Source organism: Capricornis sumatraensis, chromosome 23 (genome assembly GCF_032405125.1).
Source record: "Capricornis sumatraensis isolate serow.1 chromosome 23, serow.2, whole genome shotgun sequence".
Lineage (NCBI taxonomy): Eukaryota > Metazoa > Chordata > Mammalia > Artiodactyla > Bovidae > Capricornis > Capricornis sumatraensis.
This window is the reverse complement of record NC_091091.1, coordinates 22,967,193-22,989,596: the sequence shown is the minus strand read 5'-3', so window position 1 is coordinate 22,989,596 and position 22,404 is coordinate 22,967,193. Positions and strand designations below refer to the sequence as shown.

General features: G+C 51.2%; 1 protein-coding gene across 8 annotated transcripts; it reads left to right on the top strand.

Annotated features, from left to right (window-relative positions):
- Positions 1–815: 815 nt before the first annotated feature.
- Positions 816–18,051, top strand: KCNIP2 (potassium voltage-gated channel interacting protein 2). 8 transcript variants are annotated; one of them, XM_068961837.1, is made up of 10 exons: positions 816–888; positions 14,531–14,626; positions 15,481–15,534; positions 16,213–16,337; positions 16,703–16,772; positions 16,918–16,988; positions 17,109–17,216; positions 17,407–17,511; positions 17,646–17,708; positions 18,004–18,051. In XM_068961837.1, the coding sequence occupies exons 1-10, from the start codon at positions 816–818 to the stop codon at positions 18,049–18,051; spliced, it is 813 nt and encodes a 270-aa protein (XP_068817938.1). The 8 variants fall into 8 exon arrangements, with proteins under 8 accessions (XP_068817938.1, XP_068817937.1, XP_068817939.1 ...); XM_068961836.1 differs by having other exon boundaries at positions 15,436–15,534; XM_068961838.1 differs by lacking the exon at positions 15,481–15,534.
- Positions 18,052–22,404: the final 4,353 nt, after the last annotated feature.

Here is a 22,404-nt window from a genome sequence, read left to right as displayed (position 1 = left end):
CCCAATTGGCTAGCAGAGGTCATTAGATCATGGAAGAAGGCACCCTGAGAGCAAGTAGGGCCCAGAAACCGGGTTCTGCAGTGGGTGAGGGTAGGGGTCCTTATGAGAGAAAACTATAGTCCACTGGCCTGAGATGAGCCTGCCTTCAAGGCTGGCTGACCTTTACATTCCTATTCCCCTTTAAAGCGGGCTGGGCAGTGGTGGGGGCCACAGAGACTCACACATCGGCAGAGAACCACAGAGAAAATAGGGGCTGGCCAGTGCTGAGGGTAGGAGCAGGAGTGCTGAGAATCGGCCGGGGAATCCTCACAGTGGGGCCTTTCTGGCCCTGCACCCTCCTCCACGCTCAAGACCCGGGGGTTCAGGTTTAGTGGGTAGTGTTGCCAGAGAGCTGGTCTCCTTCCCCGCACTTCTCTGCTCACCCTTTCACCGGGTGCCTCCTCCGAGCTGCAAAGAGGAGGGGGCGGGGGTAGGGGGAACCAATCCCGGCAGCGCCAAAGGGGGGAGGTGGCGGTGACAGCCGCGGGGAGGGGGCGGGAAGAGAGGCGGCTCGGCTCCAGCTCCGCGCTCTTCTCCGCTCTGCCTCCGGCTCTGCGCTCACCCACTGCCCAAGCCTGCTGCTCCTGCCCCAGTACCCCGAGGTGGGCCCTAGACACCGGAGATCCCCTGGCTCCTCGCCCCAGCCCTTACTCTCCATACCCCAGCCCCCGAGAGCACGCTACGCCGCCAGGGGGCGCCGTGTGAGCTCCCTATCCCGGCCACCCGGCGCCCCCTCCCACGGCCCAGGTGGGGACGGGAGGGGGGCGCCGGGGGCCATGCGGGGCCAGAGCCGTAAGGAGAGTTTGTCCGATTCACGAGACCTGGACGGATCCTATGACCAGCTCACGGGTGAGTCGGTGGCTTGGGGGTCGGGGGCGGAGGAGGGTAGATTGCGTCTCCCCTAACCCTTAAGCTCCTGTGACTCCTGCCAGGCCCTTACCCACACTCTGACCCATTACCAGGCACCCTCCCAGCAATTCTGGGCAACAGGACGCTGAGGTTCAAAACCTTGGATCCCACGGGGGATGGGGATTCAAGGGAGAGCAGGTGGGCAGAGGCAGCAGGTGTGGGAATGTGTTACACAAGGCTAGGAGGGGGTCTAGAGTGGGAGGTGTTACATGTGTGAGCTCCTGTCATTCTGTGTGTGTCTGTGTATATATGTGTGTGTGCGCCTCCCACAGCTGGTTGCCATGTGCCCTGGGCTTGGTGACAGCCAGAGTTAGTGTGATTGCGTGTGACTGTGCAATTGTATGATCCTGTCAGATGTTTCAGTGAGGTTGTGTAGGACCCAGATTGTACTGATGAAGTTGTTTTGACCATGTATCTCTGTTCTGTGTGCAACTCTGCTTTGAGTGTGTGATTCTGTATGAAATGCCATGTGACTACCAGTATGTGTCAGGTTTTTACTTTATGGTGGTATGCCTGTTTGTAAGACTTTGTGACTGTGCACCTCCTGGGACAAGCATGTGTTAAAGTGGCCTGTGTTGTGTTTTGTGATTGTGAGACTGATTATCTTGGTGTTTGATACTGATTGTGTACTTCATGTGGTGATGTTTGCAGTGGGGCTTTGTGTCTGTGACAGACCTTACCCTTGCTGCCTCTCTGGTTTCTTGGTGCAAAAAGGGGTCCTTAGTGCACACCACTGCTTCTCCACGTTTTCCACAAACAGCCCAGTGGACCCGAGGAGGGACTTGCATCCATCTACCCAGCCTGGCTTCCAGGAGGGACACCCAGCTCCTGTGGGGAGGCTTTGGTTAATGCTGGGTCAGTGCCCCTCCCCCCCAACAGCCCTCCCAAAACTTCACCCAAACCTGGAGGAAAACAAACCCTCTTGCTTCCCCTCCAGACCCAGAGATAGAAGCTCTAGGCCTGGGAAGTGCCATGTGGCCTCTTATAAGTATCTTCCAAACCACTTTGCTGCCCAGGCATCCTCTCTCTCCCACACTGGGGAGATATGTGAGACCAGTACATCTGTGCCTGTGCATATTCCTGGGTTTGGTAGGCAGATCCATGTGTTTGTGTGGGTGATTGTGTCACCTTGTGTACATTTCCATGTGCGTGTGTTTCTGTCTCATTGTGCAGCCAACCCAAGAACTCCAACAGAGAACAGGAAGAGGGAGACTGTCTCCCCTGTGTCTGAAGACAAGCTGAGAAGATGAAGGGAGGCCAAGATCCATACCTGTCTTGAGTGAGGTTAAGACTTGGGGATGCCAAGAGGACTAGGTGTGACTCACCCACCCCGGAGAGGTTCTAGTCCCTAAGCCCAGACTCCCAGTCGAGGGAGCCCTTCCACTCAGGCAGGTCTCAGATGTGACCTAAATGAGCTTCAGACCCCGGTGGATTCCCAAGGTCCAGCTGACAAGCTCTGCTTTGAACTCTGTTCTCGGTAGCAAGGGCCCCAGGGCCCTTATTAGCACCACATCAGTCAGTGTTTGCTTCCTGCTTTAACTGATCCTCTGCTTCACTTGGGCTTCCCTCATAGCTCAGTTGGTAAAGAATCTGACTGCAGTGAAGGAGACCCGGGTTCGATCCCTGGGTTGAGAAGATTCGCTGAAGCAGGGATAGGCTACCCACTCCAGTATTCTTAGGCTTCCCTTGTGGCTCAGCTGGTAAAGAATCCACCTGCAATGAGGGAGGCCTGGGTTTGATCCCTGGGTTGGGATGATCCCCTGGAAAAGGAAAAGGCTACCCACTCCAGTATCCTGGCCTGGAGAATTCCATGGACTGTAGAGTCCATGGGGTGGCAAAAAGTCAGACACGACTGAGTGACTTTCACTTTCAGTGGCATCATCCCCTCCCCACTTGGCTGTTTGAATCAGAGATTAGGTAGAAGTGGGGAAGCCCTTGTACTGGAAGATGAAGGAATGGAAGTGTGAATGCCAGCTCTGTTTGACTTTTGCTCTCTGGGCCTCACTTCTCTCATCTGTAAAATGGGAAATACTACTTTCTACCTCCCTGTCTCCCAAGGGAAATGGAAATTTCAAAAGTTGACAAGCATCAAAGAATTGTGTTCCACGTCAGCATCCACACGAATTGGAAAGTGGAAATAAAGACTACCAGGAGCTCTCCTTTCGAAGGAGGGCTTATCTTCAGCAGGAGATAAATGGGGTTGGGAAGCCAGTATTAATGCGTTGGGTGTCTGGAGACACTTGAGCTGAAGCCCGAGGGGAAGTCGTTGTCCGCGGTGCTGAAGCACGTGAAAGGCGGAAGTGCAGCACTGCTATTCAGGTTTCCAATGTTCCTTGTGCAGGCGGGATTCCTTGGATCGAACCTGGGGGTGTTCTTCGATTTCAGCCATCCAAGCCTATCAGGCTGACAGGGAGGAGGGGGTGCTAAAATCATACCTCAGGGCATCCTGGGTTGCCCCAGCCGCTTTCCTTACTCCCACCCCAGGCTCAAAACAAATCTGAAAGAGACGAGGAGAAACCAGTCTGAGCCTCGCCCCGCATTCATCCCCTCCAGTCTTCCCAGCCCATCAGTACCGTTTGGCAGTGCGAAGAGGTGAGAAAAGGCAGTAATCAACAGTCGTTCTGTCCAAGCTGGAATCAAGGAAAGAACTGAAGAAGATGGGAGAGTTGGGACCTGGCTGGCCAAGGCCTGAACTCGGTCCCGGTCTGAGATCTTGAGTCGCTTCTGTCTGGCCATAAATACTGTTCCGAGATTGGGGCGCCCCCGTGTGGTCGTAGTGAAACCTTGCTTGCAGAGCTGATTTCAGATGGGGATGTGGCCAGATTTGATTCCACGAAGTTCAGAGGTGACTCTCACCTCCTAAATGTAGGATTTTCAGCCAAAAAATATGGAATCCCAGTCGGAGGAGTGGGATCCCCGTAAGCTCTGTTAGATGGTGTTAGTGGTTTTAGTGGGCCCTGGAAGGGTTTACTTTGGTTATAACCAGATAGGGGTGAGTCTAGGAAAGGGGTCAGGGCCAGGACTTCGAGTAGGGGGGCTTTTCCTCGATGCATTTAGCTGACAATCAGCATATGATGGGAGAGTGTGAACCCGCTGAACCAGGACATAGCGACACAGAACAATTCTGTGCCAGACATTCAGAGTCAGAAGCCAGAGATAGTAGGGGCACGTCCCTGCCATCCCTCTGCCACCCCAATACACTGGTCATTTTCTCCTCTTTCCTCCTATTCCCGCACCCATTGGTCCAGGAAGTATGGAAGTGTGGGGAGTTGCCATGACAACTAAGTCCTCTAACCCTTCCCTTCTCTGTCAAAAATGGGAAGAGGAGGGGGCGACGCGGCAATAAAAGATGTTTTCTCTCTCCAGATCCTTTTTCAAAAACTATGGGTGCTCCCTTCCCCACCGGAAATTCAGAAAATGTTCCCAGAGAAGGCTCTGAGGGAGAGTCCGTGCTGCCCCTTTCCCGTCCCTCCCCAGTCTGAGAACTTTGGGAGTGGGTGCTTCAGACGATGGGGGCCAGGTTGAGTTCCCCTCTTATGACCTGGAGAGGACAGGAAGCGGAACACGACTCTACTGCCTGGGACTCCGGTCCTTGTGGGTTCGGCCCTCCCGCGCCTCCCACACGGGGCCCACTCCTTGGGGGCGGAGATCAGAACACCCCGAGCTTTGAGGGCGGAGCTTGACCACTGTGCTCTCGGCAGGACCATGAACAGATGCCCCCGCAGGTGCCGGAGCCCGTTGGGGCAGGCAGCGCGATCCCTCTACCAGCTGGTGACTGGGTCACTGTCGCCAGGTATGAGGAAGGGAGGAAGGGGCTAGATCCCTGAAAAAGTAAGCGAAGAAGTAAAATAGGAGCCTTACAGAGATGGGGAGAAAAAGGGTCCCTCGCAGAGATGGAAGGGGCAAGATCCCTCAGAGGAAAGAGTTTAAAGGACAACACTCCAACAGAAGTGGAGCTTGGGATAGGGTCCCTTAAAATGAAAGTGGGGGACATAGTAGTCTTCAAAGGGGAAAGGACAGAGGCATCACGGTTCCTCACAATGGTGGAGGAGGGGGCAAGGTTTCTTAATGAGAGCAGAGGTGGGGACCTCAAGCAGGTGGATGTGGGAGATAAAAGGAGGGGTATAGGGATAAAAGGAGGAAGCTTGCAGCAGGCGGGGAAAAGGCAAAACCCTTTACTGAATTGCTTAGTTTAATGGGATCTTAAGATGACTAGGGGCAGTGTGCAGAAAAAAAAAAAAAATTCTGAAGTAGGACTGGACCAATGTGAACTCAGCTAGTGAGTTTATGCATGATGGCACGGATAGACTTGTGTGGCATAAGAACTGCATGTCACTGTTTTGTCTATCTCTGGGAGTCTGAATTAAGGGGATTTGTACATCACTGGGGTTGTGATCACTGGGGCCATGCATCCCTGGGGTTACATATTCCTGGGATTCTGTGACACTAAGACTGCGCATACTGGAAGTCTGTGCTTTAAAGTTGGGTTAAGGGTTCCTGAGTCGCAGTAAATTAATTGTGTAGACTTTGCAAGGTTGTACCTTGGTGTGGGATTTGTGGGATTTATATGGCATGTGGATTGTGGGTATCATGTAAAGGCACTGCTGAGATTATACACACTGTGGGTTTCCTTAGAGCTGCCTGGGTAGGGCCCAAAACACCCAGCATCCCCTCCTCACCTGGCCAGGGGAGACCAAAACAACCTAGCCCATGGCATTCTGGGATCTAGTTCGCTGGCTCTTGCCACAGTATCCTCTTGAGCCCCTGGAGTATAAGCAGGCCTCTCCTTACCATGTGCTCCCAGAAGGAGGGGCTATGGGGCTGAGCCAGAGTCATACTTGGATGTCTCTTGGGGAGCATGTGTCCTCCGAGCCCCTGCTTGGGCCTGTCTCAAGTGACAGATGGCTGGAGTGAGGCAGAGCAAGCTCTCAATCATAGCAGGCATGACTTCCAGGCCCTAAAATAGCCCCAAGGCCTAGGGAGGTCATTAATCACCTGATGCAGCTGGGGGCTGCTGTGTCCTAGCCTGGCTGGGGATGGAGTGGGGCTGAGGGTTGGAAGAAGGGTCTTCACTGGCTGGGTCCTTCACTAGGGGAGCAAGGGCAGATAGGAACATGGTCTGGTTACCTTGTATGGACCCCCTTCAGAAAGTAGTGTTTCTCTGGATTTGAACTTTATAAAGTAAATGACTCAGTGATAGGGGTATTTCTGTGGTGAGATTTGAGGGACCTAAGGAAGAGTTCCGGAGAAGGCAATGGCAATCCACTCCAGTACTCTTGCCTGGGAAATCCCATGGACAGAGGAGCCTGGTAGGCTGCAGTCCATGGGGTCGCTAAGAGTCAGACACGACTGAGCGACTTCACTTTCACTTTTCACTTTCATGCATTGGAGAAGGAAATGGCAACCCACTCCAGTGTTCTTGCCTGGAGAATCTCAGGGACGGGGGAGCCTGGTGGGCTGCCGTCTATGGGGTCGCACAGAGTCAGACACAACTGAAGCAACTTAGCAGCAGCAGCAGGAAGAGTTCACCTAATGCTTCAAGATAATTTCCCTTCAGCCCTCACTCTGCCAGAAGAGCTTCCATTAAGACTTCACTCCTCTGGATGAACAGCCAAGTGGAGAGGGATACCTGCGGAGGGCAGACCTGGGCAAGTTTCTCACAAGGCTCAAAGCCTTGAGAGGTCTCTGACTAGGAGGAAGAGAGAGCCTAGAAATCAACTTGCTCTTTCATTTCTACTAGATCCTGCCACCAGAGGCATGGGTGATTTAGGACATGGGTCTCTGAAGGGTGAGGGTAAGGGTTAGAGGGAAGAGGAAGGTCCATGGACAGGGCAACTGGCTGAATGGTTGTCCATCTGTCCATCTGTGAATCAGCAGCAGAGAGGAGGGAGATGCTGCTGTGCTGCCTCTTTCAATTCAAATAGTCTGGCTTGGCATCAAAGGCTTCATGGAATTCGCCCCCTTTTTGGTCTTATCACTCATAGCTCCCCTAATACGAACTAAGCTGCAGTCACTCAGGATTCCTTAACCCCCATACACGTTGGAGAGACAGACTGAAGGAGCTGGCAGATCACTGGTTCTGGTTCAAGTCTTGGTCGGTCTTTTATCATCTGTATTGTCATGGGAAAGTCACTTCTCTTTGAGCTTCAGTTCCTTCATCTGCAAAATGGGTATAGTTCTACTCTATCTGACCGTGTCAACTGTAATAATAGACTACTAATAGGTCTGTTATGAGAACTAAATGAGATAACGTGCAAAGTATCAAGAATATAAAGCATGCTCAGTAAATGTTGGGCCCTTTGGTAAGGCAGACTGCTGATCTTTCAGCCATCGTTAAAGAACTAGCTCAAAAAATACCCTTTCCAAGTTTTTCCTGGGCTCCCAGTTAGAGTTCATTTCATGGCCAGTTCTTGAATAGTTCCTAGTGGACACACAACAAATATTTTTTGAATGAATAGTTGCCTTATAGTTCTGTCAATGGCTGTCTCTCCCTGCTCAGGAAGCCAGAACCCTGTTCGGTTCACCTTTGTTGCACTGGCTCAGAGCCTGGCATTCAATTTGTATAGGTCCAATATTTTTAATATCTTTGCCCTCTAGGAGCTGAGAATCTAATTGAGGAAACAAGATTGATCCAGAAAGACCTGAGTTCAAATTTGCAACATCCTTTCTTAGCTAGGTGACCTTGCGTGAGTTCCTTTACTTCTCTGGGCCTCATTTACCTCATCAGTGAAATGGGCACAATACTTTTCACCTGCCTACTTCATGGGGTTGTCATGAGAAGCCTTGGAAGTAACAATGTTTGTGGAAATGCTTTATAAATTGTTAAGAGCTGTAGAAATGCAAGCAGGGGAATGTCTGTTATTAATAATAGCAGGAAACAATTATAAACACTTACTCTATGCTTGGAATTATTCTGACAGCTTTCCATGTATTAGTTCATTTGGTAGGAAACTGAGGCACACAGAGATTAAGAACTTGCCCAGTTAATTGCAAGTGGCAGATCTAAACCCAAGGAGCCTGGCACCCTCACCCACACTATCTCCTACCATGCTATGCTGCCTCCTTTTAGTGTTCCCACTAATAACATTACAGATTTAGGTTCTGAGTTTTGAGGGTCCAACAGTGAGTATGGTAGAATTTCAGGTAGCTAGGAGCCTGCTGCAGAGAAGGCAATGGCACCCACTCCAGTACTCTTGCCTGGAAAATCCCATGGACGGAGGAGCCTGGTAGGCTGCAGTCCATGGGGTCGCTGAGGGTCAGACACGACTGAGCGACTTCACTTTCACTTTTTCACTTTCATGCCTTGGAGAAGGAAATGGCAACCCACTCCAGTGTTCTTGCCTGGAGAATCCCAGGGATGGGGGAGCCTGGTGGGCTGCCGTCTATGGGGTCGCACAGAGTTGGACACGACTGACTCGACTTAGCAGGAGCCTGCAGAGGGCTGGAGGTTCTGAAGAAAAGGGAATTTAAGCTGTCCCTAAAGGACAGGTAAAAATGTAGGACAGGAGAGCAGAGGGTGGGCATTCCAGGCAGAGGGACTAGCAGGAGCAGAGGTAAGAAACAGCACTGAGTTTTCTGTGTTTGGGGGACAGTCAGGAGGCCAAGCTGGCTCAAAAAAGAGATCTGCTGATGAGAGTAGGGGAAGGGTATTAAAAGCCATATATGGATTTTGGATGGTGAGAGGGAGATACTGAATATTTGCTCATTTTATTTGTAAACCCTTCAAAGGTGTGAGAAACCAAAAACAGTCCCTGAGTTGAGTTCTTCCTGGAGGAAGGAGCTGGGAGGGGCAAGCTCTTGCCCAGTCATTCCCACACCTTCCCAAGGATGTTGGGAGAAGGAAGGGGTAAGATACATGGTATGAGATGAAGGCCTGACCCCCAGTGGTGGCCTTGTAGAACTGCAGATCCGTGAACCTCAAATGAAGCAGTAGGGACTGGCACCCATCCCCAAGTTGAGTTCAGTCGCTCAGTCCTGTCCAACTCTGCAACCCCATGGACTGCAGCATGCCAGGCTTCCCTGTCCATCACTGACTCCCGGAGCTTACTCAAACTCATGTCCATCAAGTCAGTGATGCCATCCTCTGTCTTCTCCTTCCACCTTCAATCTTTCCCAGCATCAGGGTCTTTTCAAGTGAGTCAGTTCTTCGCATCAGGTGGCCAAAGCATTGGAGTTTCAGCTTCAGCATCAGTCCTTCCAATGATTATTCAGGACTGATTTCCTTTAGGATTGACTGGCTTGGTTTCCTTGCAGTCCAAGAGACTCTCAAGAGTCTTCTCCAGCACCACAGTTCGAAAGCACCAGTTCTTCAGCACTAAGCCTTCTTTATGGTCCAACTCTCACATCCATACATGACTACTGGAAAAACCATAGCTTTGACTAGACTGACCTTTTTGGCAAAGTAGTGTCTCTGCTTTTTAATATGCTGTCTAGGTTGGTCATAACTTTTCTTCCAAGGAGTAAGCGTCTTTTAATTTCATGGCTGCAGTCACCACCATCTGCATTGATTTTGGAGCCCCCCCAAATAAAGTCTGTCACTGTTTCCATTGTTTCCCCATCTATTTGCCATGAAGTGATAGGACCAGATGCTATGATCTTAGTTTTCTGAATGTTGAGTTTTAAGCCAACTTTTTTACTCACCACGTTCACTTTGAGGCTGACACACAGTCATCTCAGAGCTGTATAGGGAGGGAAGGGTCCTTCTGGGGTTAATCCTCCTAAACTGGGCCTCCTGTGTGGGCAAGCTGTCTATGAAGGGAGCCACTGTAGTGTAGTGTAGTGTAAAGTGCAGGCTCAGTCAGGATGGCTGAAAATTGAAGATCTGACACTTACTGATCTTGGAGATTTGCTTAAACTCCTTTTGCCTAGTTTTCCCACCCATAACAGTACCTCATTCACAGGCTTATTGTGTAAATTCAGTGTGATGATGTCATTATCTACCACATACTGAGTGCTCAGTCCCTCACCAGATGTGGCAGTAGCCCAGAGGCTGGTGTGTTCTGGCTCCTTGGCTCAGCAAGCCTCTCTCCACCTGCTACCACACACCACCAGCTGGAGGGAGAGCGGAAGATGGGGGAGGAGCTCCAGGAATGCCCCCGGGCCGGGTGGCTCTCTTGGAAGGTTCAGGTTTCCCTCTAGCCCTGGGTTTCTCCTGTCAGCTCTGTGAAGATCCCCAAAGAGCAGGCAGTACTTTGGCAGCCCCAGAGTGAGGCCCCTGCCAGAAGGAAGGGAAGAGCACACCCTTCCTTTACCGATCTTCCCAACCCAGGGATTGAACCCAGGTCCCCCGCATTGCAGGTGAATTCTTTACCAATTGCGCTATCAGGGAAGCCCTTCCTCTCCCAAGGAGGTTGATTCTCTGGGTCCTAAAATCAGCTTCAATGAGTGGACCCTTCCCAGAGGGTCATGTTAGGGCTAAGTGGCCTTTTTCCCCTGCCCAGGCTATTGGAGCTAATCCTTCCTCCCCTGGACCTCAGTTTCCCTGTCTGTGGCCAGGGGGAAGAAGAGTGTTTCCCACCTCTTTGTCTCCATGGCAACCTCTATCAATGTAGATGGTGTCCTCCTGACTGGAGAGGTCACTGCCTTCTCCTCCCTTATGCTTTCATACAGTTTCATGCAGATACAATTACACAACCACTGCAGACCCATACTCCTAACTAATTAGGAGTAGGATACTAATTGGGAGAGGATACATCCGTATTACCAATCTTCAGACCCCCACGTCACAACCCTGCTAAAATATAGATACCTCACACTCTATACACACTCAGAAATACTCCAATACACTCACACACACCACAGACACCCAGGTTACATACCCATATACCACACACATCCTAAGACAGGTGCACAATCGTGTAAACACAGAGACATATATAAGAGGTACACATTCTCTGCATGCAAACACAGGAATATACACACATGAAGACACCCAGACACCCATAACATATTCTTATGCACATACAGTTCCTAGTTTCTGTCTTTTACACACACACACACACACACATACACACACACTGCCCGCCCCTGACTTCTAAGCATAGGTCTTCCCTCTGCCCCTTTCTTTGGCACAGAATAGCCACAGAGTGTCTGAGGGAAGCTGTCCTCAGGGGCAGAGGCAAGTTACTGCTGCTTCTCTGGCCTGGCCTGGGCCATATCCTTCACACCAGAAGCTCCGGAGGAGATATCAATCTATAGTCTGAAGTGGTCCCCGTGAAGAGGAAGAGGCTGTGGCTGGGAGGCCTGTGGCTGGGAGGCTGTGGCTGGGAGGCCTGTGGGGAGGCGGGGTAAGGGGGGAGAGGGAGGAGATCCGGGGAAGGAGCAGGAAGGGAGACTGCAGGCGGTCCTGCTCAGTCTGGGGAGCCGAGGGGGAGGAAGTGTGAGTAGGGCAGGCCGGTCTCAGCCTGGGGGGCCATGCCCCAGGCTCACCATGAACCTGGAAGGGCTGGAGATGGTCGCTGTGCTTGTGGTCCTTGCCCTGTTTGTCAAGGTCCTGGAGCAGTTTGGTCTCTTTGAGCCTGTCTCCTTGGAAGGTAACGCAGGTATCTGGGCATGTCTGGTCTGCTGGCTAGAGGGACAGTGCCTGCAGGGTTGGGGACTTTATGACTAGGGTGGGGGCTGCAGAGGTAAGCAGGTTAGTGATGAGATGGGGCATCTGGGGGAGGGGAAGAGAGAAGGTGGGGGAGTAGGACATCATGGAGAGGTAAAGAGGGGGACTCAAGGGGTGGATCTGGGGAGGAAGAGAGGGAATCTGGAGGACTGAGTGTCTGAGGGAGGTGAGGAAAGAGGGCCAGGATGCAGGGAGGTGGTGAGGGGTACAGCATGGGGTACTGGGACTGGGGATAAGGAGAAACTGGAGGAATGAGGAGAAGTCTGGAGACAGGCAGAGGTATCCAGATAGAGGAAGGAGGTTCCGGGAATCCTGATATAACACCAGACTTCTGTGGGGGCGGTCCCCTTTTGGGGTCACAGACCCACAATGGCTCTGAAGATGTGTGTGACTCTCCACACCTCCATCCTTGCAGGTTTGGGTCACAGTATGTGTGGACTCAGTGTGTGAGAGATACAGGGGGTGGTGTGACTGGGTGTTCAGGTGTATAAGGACAAAATGTGTGACTCCTTGAACCTGTGTATGTGACAGGGATGTGATTGAGCGTGTCTGAGCGACAGTGTGTGTAGCTTTATGACATGACAAAGATACCTGAGGGGCACAGAGTGTGTGGTTGAGCCTCTCGGGGTATCTGATTGTGTATGTGGCTGTTCCCAGAGTTCCTGAGGATATGCCAGCTCTATACCCAAGGCAAAGGATGGGATGGGTTCTTGAGGAACAGGAGTTGGGGATACTGTGACTGAAACATTCATAGATCAACTCTGGTAGGAGGGTGAGGGTGGATCAGATCAGGGACCCTGCTTCTCAAGACCCCCTGCCTCTCCTAGGTCCTCTCAGAATCTGAGGGCAGAATGGGCTGCAGAGCCTAGACATTGTTGGTGGGAAGTCAGTTCTCCATCTGACCCCAAAGTCAAGTGGGAAGAGTGATACTGAAGGTAGAGAGGGGAACATGTTCTGCTTTCTCCAGGGATTTTTAGCCTCTCGTTTTTCATACCAAGAACTGTGCAGCTTCATAGCATGGCTGTTCCCCAGTTCCATTATGGACAGGAAAACAGGCAAGAACCATGATAAAAGGACTACAGGGTAGACACGTGGGAGAACTGAAAAGATGTAAAGGGAGTTGAGGTCAAGAAGAAGGCTCATGAAGTGCCTGCTTTAGGGTTCAATAAGAGCAGAAAAGTCTTAGTCTACCCTCCATCCACTGCGGCATTTATTGGAGTGGGGTGAGGTGCAGGGATTGGTGTTGGATGCATTGGGATTCATTCAGTCCTGAAAAGATGAAGTCAGTCGGAATCTAACTTGCTGTCCCCTATAGACTGTTGGTGCAAGAAGGGGGTGGACATCCAAGGAAACGCAGGCATTCTGTTTGCTGAAGGCACCCCCTTTCTCTCCCCAATTCAGAAGAGCCTAGAGGAGACTGAGTCCTTGAAGCAGGCAAGGGACCAGATGGGGGCGTGTGTGAAGAGGGGGAGGCTGGGAGAGGCACGGGAGCCATCCCCCAGTCCAGAGGCTACTATATCACCGGAGGCCCCCGGCACAATAGACTTTGGGAAACCAAAGCCTGGGCTAATGGAGCCCTGGGCCAGAGGCCAAACCGCCATCGATCACCCACCCAGCTCACTGCCTCCCTCCCTCCACTCCATAGCTCCGGGGGAGAGAGGACAAATGGGAGAGAGACGAGGTGCCAACTTCAAGCAATTCCCTCCTGGGAGCAGAGCATCTTCCTGAAGGCGGAGCCTGGCTTGGGATGTGGGGCCTGTAAGGGAGCTGGGGTGTCAACCTACCACTAAAGGAAGTTGGGCCCCTCCAGCAATGGACTGAAGCCAACTTCAGTCAGTGTGCCAGGTCCAGTGAGCTCTGGCCCTGGAGTCTGGAGGTGGGTGCAGCCAGGAGACAGACAACAGGGACTTGCAGGGTCTCCCTGGGATAAAATTAGAGCCCCAGGTTATGTATGGAAGTAAGGGGAAGTGAGGAGAACTGTGATTTGTGGATTCCGGATAGCCCTACATGACAATAAAATACTCATCTCCAAGGTCTGTCATTGCCTCAAAGTTTGCTATCATTTCACCTTCAAAGAGTAAGTCATACTGGACAGGACTGGGAGGGGACACAATTTTAGGGTGGATGAATTAGCTGAGAACTCTATTCTGCTGGCATGAAGATTCTAGGTGCCTTGAAATGAGGGACTATAGGAAAGAAAGGTGGGTGTGCCCAGGGCAAATGCAGGTTCTGAGGGTAAGGTGCTTAGATATCTGGTGCCATGGGCACCTAGGTCACAATATGATATGAGCATGATGACCATACTGTGACATGATGCCCCAGGGTCATTGTGTGTTCTTTGTGTGGTTTGATCGATCATACTCTGTGTAAGATGGCCTATATGGCCTACATGTCTGTCTGGGTTTTCCTGGGTCAGTCACATTTATGTATGTTTGTATTAAAGAGTAAGTACTAGGTCAAAGTAGGTGTGTCTCCGTCTGTGTGTGTGTGTGTGTGTGTGTGTGCGCATTGTTGGGAGGCCACTGGGTTTGAGTGAGGTACTGAGTATCAAGCTGTCCCTGTGTGGCATCCATCACTCTGTAATTTATTGTTCTATGTATACACACCTGTCACTGTATATGTGTGTGTGAGAGAGGTGTCCTTGGGTTGGACATCATCCTCAGCTATGTAGCCCTGGAGCAAAGGACACTGGGTCAACAAAGACTGAAGCCAATATGCCACTTCTTTCCGCCCCCGCCATCTTGCTGTCCCCAGCTGTGTCCCTTTATACAAGGTGCCCGAGACATCTTGGTGGACCTTCCGTGCTTGTGAAACCCACTGGACTCCCCTAACCGGCCCCAGCTACTCTCTCCACCCCCCATCTTCCCCCAACACCCGCCCCCAGCTGGGGTTGATTTGTGATGATGGGGAGGGTACAGGGAATGGAGGGACAGCGGGGTTAATGTTCCCTCCTGGGGTCTTCTCTCTTCCCAGGCCACCCTCCAGGGCCCACTAAAAAAGCGCTGAAGCAGCGGTTCCTCAAGCTGCTGCCATGCTGCGGGCCCCAAGCCCTGCCCTCAGTCAGTGAAAGCAAGTGCCTCTCCTGTGCTTCCGGGGGTGGGGCCCGTGTGTGTCTGGGAGTAAGGAGTGTGAGAGCGCGTGTGGGCGTGACCAACTTGGCAGCGGTGGGCTGGGCGCTGGCTGACCAAAGTGTGAGGGGGCGTGATTACCCAGGGAATGTGTGGGCGTGGTCAGCGTGGAGGCGGGGCCTGAGTGGGCCGTCTGGGTCTGTGAAATGGGCGGGATCTGGATTTGGGGGCGTGGTCAGTGTGACTGCCTGAGGTGTCTCTGATTCTGTGTGTGTGGCCACGGTGGCAGAGGTGGGACCAGGTGGCTGTGAGGGTCTGTGCATGGGGTTGTTGTCTGGCCGCCCTCCCTGTCCTTGGGCATGGTTTGGACTTTGAGAGGTAGGTCACCAGTGCCTTGACTAGACGGATACAAGTGTAAGGGCCGAGTCCACCTTCCTTCAGATACCAAGATACAGGAGTTTTCTAGGACCAGCCTGGTCCCCAGTTGAGTGACCTCGCTTTGTCTGTAGGCCTCAGTTTCCTCGTTTGGGCCTTGTCCACCTCACAGGATTATACATACTGCATTTTGCAAGCTATAAAGACCCGGTTTGTAGTCATTACTTGAGAATGTCATTGTGTTTGATTCTGCTGGGTCTCACATGGGGGTAGATTCCGAAAAAGGATAGGTGTGATATGCGTAAGGTCCGATTTGTGTGTGTCTGTGCTCATTCGTTATGCATGCCTTTGCATGCGCGAGGAGATGTGGAGTGTGCATTGTAACAAGCAGGTCTGTGAGATTTGCTGTGAGTGTGAGGGACGAGGTGTGTGCAGTTGGCCGGGTCTTCCGCTTTCTCGGTGACAGTTCGCTCCCTTCAGCATTAGCCGCCCCAGCCTCCCTCCGCCCCCACAGACCCCGCCTGCTGGACCCAGGTGACTTATTCTCCTGGTGGGGGCGGGTGCGGGGAACTTTGGGAGCCTGGGTTGGGGTCATCTGCCTGGGGACTGGATGTTGGGAACTGGGGAGGGGCTGAGATGGGGCTGGGGTGGTGGCCTTCTCTAAGGCACATAGGGGTGTGGCAGGAGTTGGGCTATGAATGGGGCTTGGCTGGAGCTGGGCGGGGCATGGCTCAGGCATGGCTGGGATAGGCGGGGCTTGGCTGGAGGGCTGAGTCTGGGCGGGACAGGGTAAGACTGGGCGGATCTGAGTTTGGTAAGGGAAGGCCCAGAGTTCCCACCCTCAGAAGCCGCTTCTCCAACCCAGTTTTCCTGTTCCTGTCCTGGGATGAAGATGGGACTGGAGGCCTTCCCCTCCAACCAGGGATCAAGGGTCCAGGGGCCAGCGCTGACTCAGACCGCTGGCTCTGGGGCTAGGCCTGGCCTTGGACTAAGCCCGCTGATTAACTTCGAAGCTGACTTGGTGTCTTCTTTCCTTGCCTTGAAGTCCTTGGCTCGGGATCAGGGGAACTCGCAGGCTGGTCTCCTGCGTCGGAGATGAGGGGGTTGGATAGTTAAGTGATTTTGAAGAGGGGTCATGGGGGACAGGCCTGAGGCGCGGCTGTCCCCCCACCCCCACCCCCCCCACCCCGCCCAACCGCCCCCACCCCGCAGACAGCGTGGAGGATGAGTTTGAATTGTCCACCGTGTGTCACCGGCCCGAGGGTCTGGAGCAGTTGCAGGAGCAAACCAAATTCACGCGCAAGGAGCTGCAGGTCCTGTACCGGGGTTTCAAAAACGTGAGTGCAAAGCTCAGTCTAACTGGGGAAGGGCGGGGTCTGTGCAGGACTTTTCTTGCTTCCGGGAGTGAGAGCGATGGGGAGGGGAAGGGACAGCTCCTAAATAGGGGAGCCTACCAGTTTAAGAAGGGAGCCTGTAGACTGGCCTGTCTGCTCTGTGCTTTTTATCTGTGCGCTTGGGAGAAGTCTTCCCTCCAGTAGAAGTGCTACATGGTGAGCCCCTAGAGACGCAAAGACATCTCCCCTCTCTGGGAGTCTCTGACCACCGAGGGTGGGGTGGGAATGTGAGTGAGCAGACGGGTGGTGAGTAGAAGAGGGTTTCCTTTCTTCCTTAAGTCTGCTTTCCCTCCCCATCCTACCCACAGGAATGTCCCAGTGGGATTGTCAATGAGGAAAACTTCAAGCAGATTTACTCCCAGTTCTTTCCTCAAGGAGGTAAGGAGACAAGTCCTTGGGGAGAGGTTCTGGAGGGGTTGGAAATGCCAAGTGAATGGGGTTGGCAGAGCCCCATAGAGGTAGGGAGGTAGGAAGTCTGCTTCTGTCTGGAAGCCAAGCTTGCTCACCCACACTTCTCCTACAGACTCGAGCACATACGCCACTTTTCTCTTCAATGCCTTTGACACCAACCATGATGGCTCAGTCAGTTTTGAGGTGAGCTGGAGGAGGTGGGCCAGGGAAGCATGTTTCCTGGGACTTCAGGGCCAGGCCAAACCCAGAGAGAGTGTTGAGTGAAGGTACCTGAAGACTCATTTTCCCCTGCCTCCTTCCTAGGACTTTGTGGCTGGTTTGTCGGTGATTCTTCGGGGAACCACAGATGATAGGCTGAACTGGGCCTTCAACCTGTATGATCTCAACAAGGATGGCTGTATTACCAAGGAGGTGGGGGGGCAACTGAAGAGCTGGGAGTGGGGGTTATTTGTGTATGGGGACGGGCACAGGGTCCCTAGGGGGGGAATGTGACCCACATATGCATCATCAGCAAGGGCTGAGGTCTGCCCCAGGCCCCAGGCCTTCTAGTTAAGAGGCTGGAGGCTCTGAGGAGGGATTCTTTTCTCTCTTGGTCTAACAGGAAATGCTTGATATTATGAAGTCCATCTATGACATGATGGGCAAGTACACGTATCCTGCACTCCGGGAGGAGGCCCCAAGGGAGCACGTGGAGAGCTTTTTCCAGGTGCCTGGGACTGGGCAGGCTGGGTTTTGGAGTGAAAGGAAGGAGGCAAGTTCCCAGCAAGGAACTTACCTGAGTTCCGCCTGCTTCTCTCCTGTCATCCCTCCTGTTTTCTCTACCTGACTACCTTTTTGCAGAAGATGGACAGGAACAAGGATGGCGTGGTGACTATTGAGGAATTCATTGAGTCTTGTCAAAAGGTACAGGCCCCTGCCCTCTACATTTCCCTGATCTGGACTGAGGGCCTGATACAATGATGTAGGAGAAAGCTCCTTTGGGCAAAGTACCATCTCCCTAACTACCACCAATTCTGAATCCTTTTCCTTCATAACTTGGGGATGCCTGTCTCTTCCCCACCTCTCTGATTGTCTCCTTCTTCACTGCCTCTCTCTGTCTCTGAACGTCCCAATTTCTGAATCAGTGTTCTTCTCCCTTTCTCTGATAAGCTCTTTTTCTTTCTTTCTCTCCAATCTGCCTCTCCCACCATGGCTACAGGACGAGAACATCATGAGGTCCATGCAACTCTTTGACAATGTCATCTAGCTCCCCAGGAGCGGGGGTCAGTTGCCCTGGGGGTTCATACTCTAGCCCTAGTCCAGGTGGACCTCACCCTCCTCTTCCCAGGTCTGTCCTCATCCTAGCTCTACCCTGGGGGCTATAGGAACCCAAGAGCCTGGGGATTTGGTGGTCCATACTGCTGGAGCTGAGAGGGGTAGGGAGTGGGCAGAGTGTATCTGTGGGGGTGTTCTCAACTCCCAACAGCTCCCCCTTCCTGCCTGAAACTCAGTGCTGAGGTTGCCCTGTTATGGGAATTGAGTGGTCCTTCCCCTCCCACCCCACAACTGAGAAACCACAACACTAGGCAAAATGTCTCCTGCTATGGTGCTTCCCCTATCTCTGATCTCATAAACATTTCCCCTAAGATTCCCTTATAAAATAGCTGTTCTGTCCTTGCCACTGACTGGCCTTTTAGGCCAGGGCCTTTGACAGTGCTGTAGGAGGGGGTCAAGAATGTGGAGGGAGTAACCTTGGGCCTAAGCCAGTGGGTAGGCCCTAGGAGGCAATTGCGGTAGAGAGCAGAAAGGCCTGGGGATTGTCAGTGACAGCATACCAGGCTATCGCTTTGAGCTCTACAGTTCTGCCACCCCAAGCCATCAGAATATGTGTTTCCAGGCTCTTCAGAAAACCTTGGAAATATCCCCAGGAAATGTCCATATACTCCTCAGTATCCCAGGAGAACTTGGGATCCAGGTTTTGGCAGATCCCTGGAATTTCTTCCTCTCCTTCCTTCCTGTTTGAGTAGTGGTGGTGGCAGCAGGGGGAAGATGGGTGGGAGCTGTCCTGACTGACACCTGCCAAAGTTTCAGCCTATCTTCTCTGATGACTACAACTTAAGTTTTCATTTGCCATTTCCTCTAGACCTGGAGGCACGGAGTAAGTCAGGGACCACCCTGTGGATGCCTTAGGAGAAAAAGGAAGGAAGGAGGCAGACATAGCATTTGAACTCAGTGTGGGGGCATTTTAAAGAATTTTTGATATACCCAGGCTCTATTCCTGCCTCCCCACATAGCCTCCTCATAGCCTACTCAGTTTCCTCTTGCTCTAGTCAATCTACCCAGAGATGCCCCTGAGCACACCTTGAAGGCAGGGACCATAGGATCCAGGTCCCACCTCACTGTCAGCAGCCCTGCCACACTGCTACCGTTTAATATATCTGCTTGTCCCATTTAGCTCACTTTCCCAGTCGGCTGTGAATTGAGGCGGAGGGCCCCCAAGGAGCCCCCTTCCCCATAAGAACGCTGTTGACTACTTTGCATTTTTCGTTCCTCTGTAATTTTTGTAAAATAAGAAATCACCAGATCAAATAAAACACAATGGCTATGCACAGGTTGCTGTCTCTGCCTTTTTGTCCCTCCTACCCCACACATACACTCACAACCCCTAACTCATACAGCCTTTTAGATCCCAAAGACAATGCCTCCTTTCCTAGAGTATGGCCAACCCTTGGCGGGAGATCAAGTCACATGTTCTGGTAGAGTTGGAAACCTCCTGGACCTTAGAGAGGCTCCTGAATCTCCCTCATCCTTGGAGGAGACAAGGAAGAAAAAGATGATTGATGTCCCAAAGACTATGCCAAGCCAGCTGTCTTTTGGCTAAACATTCTTTCAAGTCAAATCAAGAATTTCTAATTTACATATTAATACATCTTAGTCAATTTCAAAATGCTTTTAAGAGGGGAATTCCCTTTAGGTTCTAATGAAGTTCCTTTGTGTAAACATTCCAGCTAGTATAGATGTACATTTGTGTCTGTCCTCTAGCCAAGAATGATGGGGGAGCAGATGAAGTGGACTAAGGACAGGTCACAATGGAGCAGTTGACACAAAGGGTAATAGAAGCTTCCTGTGTTGGGTAGGAACCTTTATTTGTTCTGCTCCTGGAGAGGGGCTGCCAATGCTAAGTTCCTCCCATCCTTTCTCTAGGGCAGTGTTATGTGGTAACTAAGCTTTACAGTCCATATAAGGGGGATCAGGCCTTTTCTTCCAACATTGTACATGCACACATTGACAAGATCAAGGGAGGGGTATGGTGTCTGAGAAACAAAACCTTACTTCCAGAGTCCTTCATTTTGTCATCTGTTTTTGCTGCTCACATCATCACATAGCTGTCTGCTGCTTAGGTCCTTGGGTTTCTTTGGGTCACAACCCCTCTGTAGGATCTAATTAAATTTGTGGACCTACTTTCTAGAGGAAAAAAATAGCACAGTTTTCCATATATTTTTGTGTCCCTGAAGCCCATCCATGGGCCCTAATTAAGAACCTGTGATCTAGTCCACCTCTCAGTCTTCCATTGTATAGAAGAGGAAACAGGCCCAAAGAGCAGAGAGGACTTGCTCAACATCAACTGATGAGTTTATAAGAGGGTTGATACTAGACTCAGTCCCCCAAATCTCTGTCCAGGGTGGCCTTGGAGCACAGTAAAAATTTGTGTGTGAAAAGATGGATGCTATGCATGTCATGTATAATCCAGACAATGTAACACTGTGACAGGCTGTCATGTTGCCCTATACTTTTCCCTCCAGGCACTTATCAGTTTGTAACTGTATATTCAAGTGTATTTATTTGAGTGATTATTTGTCTTTTTTGTTATATTGTAAGCTCCTAAGGACTCTTTGAGTGCCTGGACTAGGTTTTTTCCCCCTTACCATCCTATCCTGCGGCCTGGCAAGTAATAGGTATTTCATAATTTTATGAATAACTGTATGGTTTGGATAAATGGGCATGGTAAGTATATGTATATAATTGGCTTAAATATGGAGACGGTCTCTATATTTTAGGGTACATTCAAGCTTAAGGGAAGCTGACGTCTGAAGCTGATAATTTCTAGGAACTGAGAAGTACCCCAGAGCTAGGGCAGACAAATGGGAACCAGGGGAAAAAAAAAAAGACAAGACAGGAGGTTTGGATCTGATCATTATTTTCTGGCCACTGATTAGATTCTGAATCTTGTTAGCTGCTCCATCTCAAAACATTCTTCTTGTTTTTCTTTTGCGTTTCTGGCCATCCCTTCTCAGTCCTCCCTTGATAACTCATCCTTCTCATTTGGAATATTAAACATTGGTCCCCACAGCTCAGACCGGAGCCTCTTTTCCATAACACATCCAATCCCATGGCTTTAAACATTATCTATTAGGGAGAATCCTAAGTTTTTATCCCCAGAATTCTCCTCTGAGTTCCAAGACCCACATATTCAATTGCCTATTTGACATATTCATGTGGATCTATAATGGTCATACTTAACATGTTCAAAATGGAATTTTGACTCACACCTTCCTAGTCTTCCCCATCTCAGTAAATGACATCATCTACCTAGTTGCTCAGGTCAAAATTTAGGAGTCTTCTTTTCTTCTTCCACACTCTCCCTCTGCTGCTGCTGCTGCTGCTAAGTCGCTCCAGTCGTGTCCGACTCTGTGCGACCCCATAGACAGCAGCCCACCAGGCTCCCCCGCCCCTGGGATTCTCCAGGCAAGAACACTGGAGTGGGTTGCCATTTCCTTCTCCAATGCATGAAAGTGAAAAGTGAAAGGGAAGTCGCTCAGTCATGTCCAACTCTTCACGACCCCATGGACTGCAGCCCACCAGGCTCCTCCGTCCATGGGATTTTCCAAGCAAGAGTACTGGAGTGGGGTGCCATTGCCTTCTCCAACTCTCCCTCTACTCTCCCTTAATTCATCACCAATCCTGGGAATTCCCTGGCGGTCTAGTGGTTAGGACCAGGCTCAATCCCTGAATCTCTAGGGGACTAAGATCTCCACAAGCCATGCAGTACAGCCAAAAAAAAAAAAAATCACCAATTTCACCATCAAAGGTTCACCGTCTCTCTCCACTGCTGTTCCTTAGTCTAAATCCTTATCATTGCTTAACTGTATTACTTTTCTTCCATCTGAAGTAGACCTTCCTTACTGTGATTACTTTTCATCATATCACTAGATTTCCTCCGTTCATAGAACTTATCACAAACGGAGTTCCTGTGTGTATAACTGAATCTCTTTCTCCAACCAGAATGTAAGCCCTCTGAGAGCAGGACCCTAAACTTGTTCATTCCTCAGCTGTTTATCACAGGCCTGCTAGGCTATGATTCCTACTGTAGGCGCTGGGGGGTAGAGGTGTGTTATGGAGAGAAAGAGTGTGGCAAGAATTGCCCTTTAAAATTGAGAAGTACAGATATGGAAGGTGGATCTTGCCTGGGTCATGGATTCAAGAAGTGTTGACTATGGAGAGTAGATGAAATTATGGCTGATGACTTGCTACCAGTTGCCACAGTGTAAAGTGTGAAGCAGAGGAAAGTGTCATGAAACTGGGGGTTGGGGTGACCTGGAATGTCAGCTCCAAAATCCCC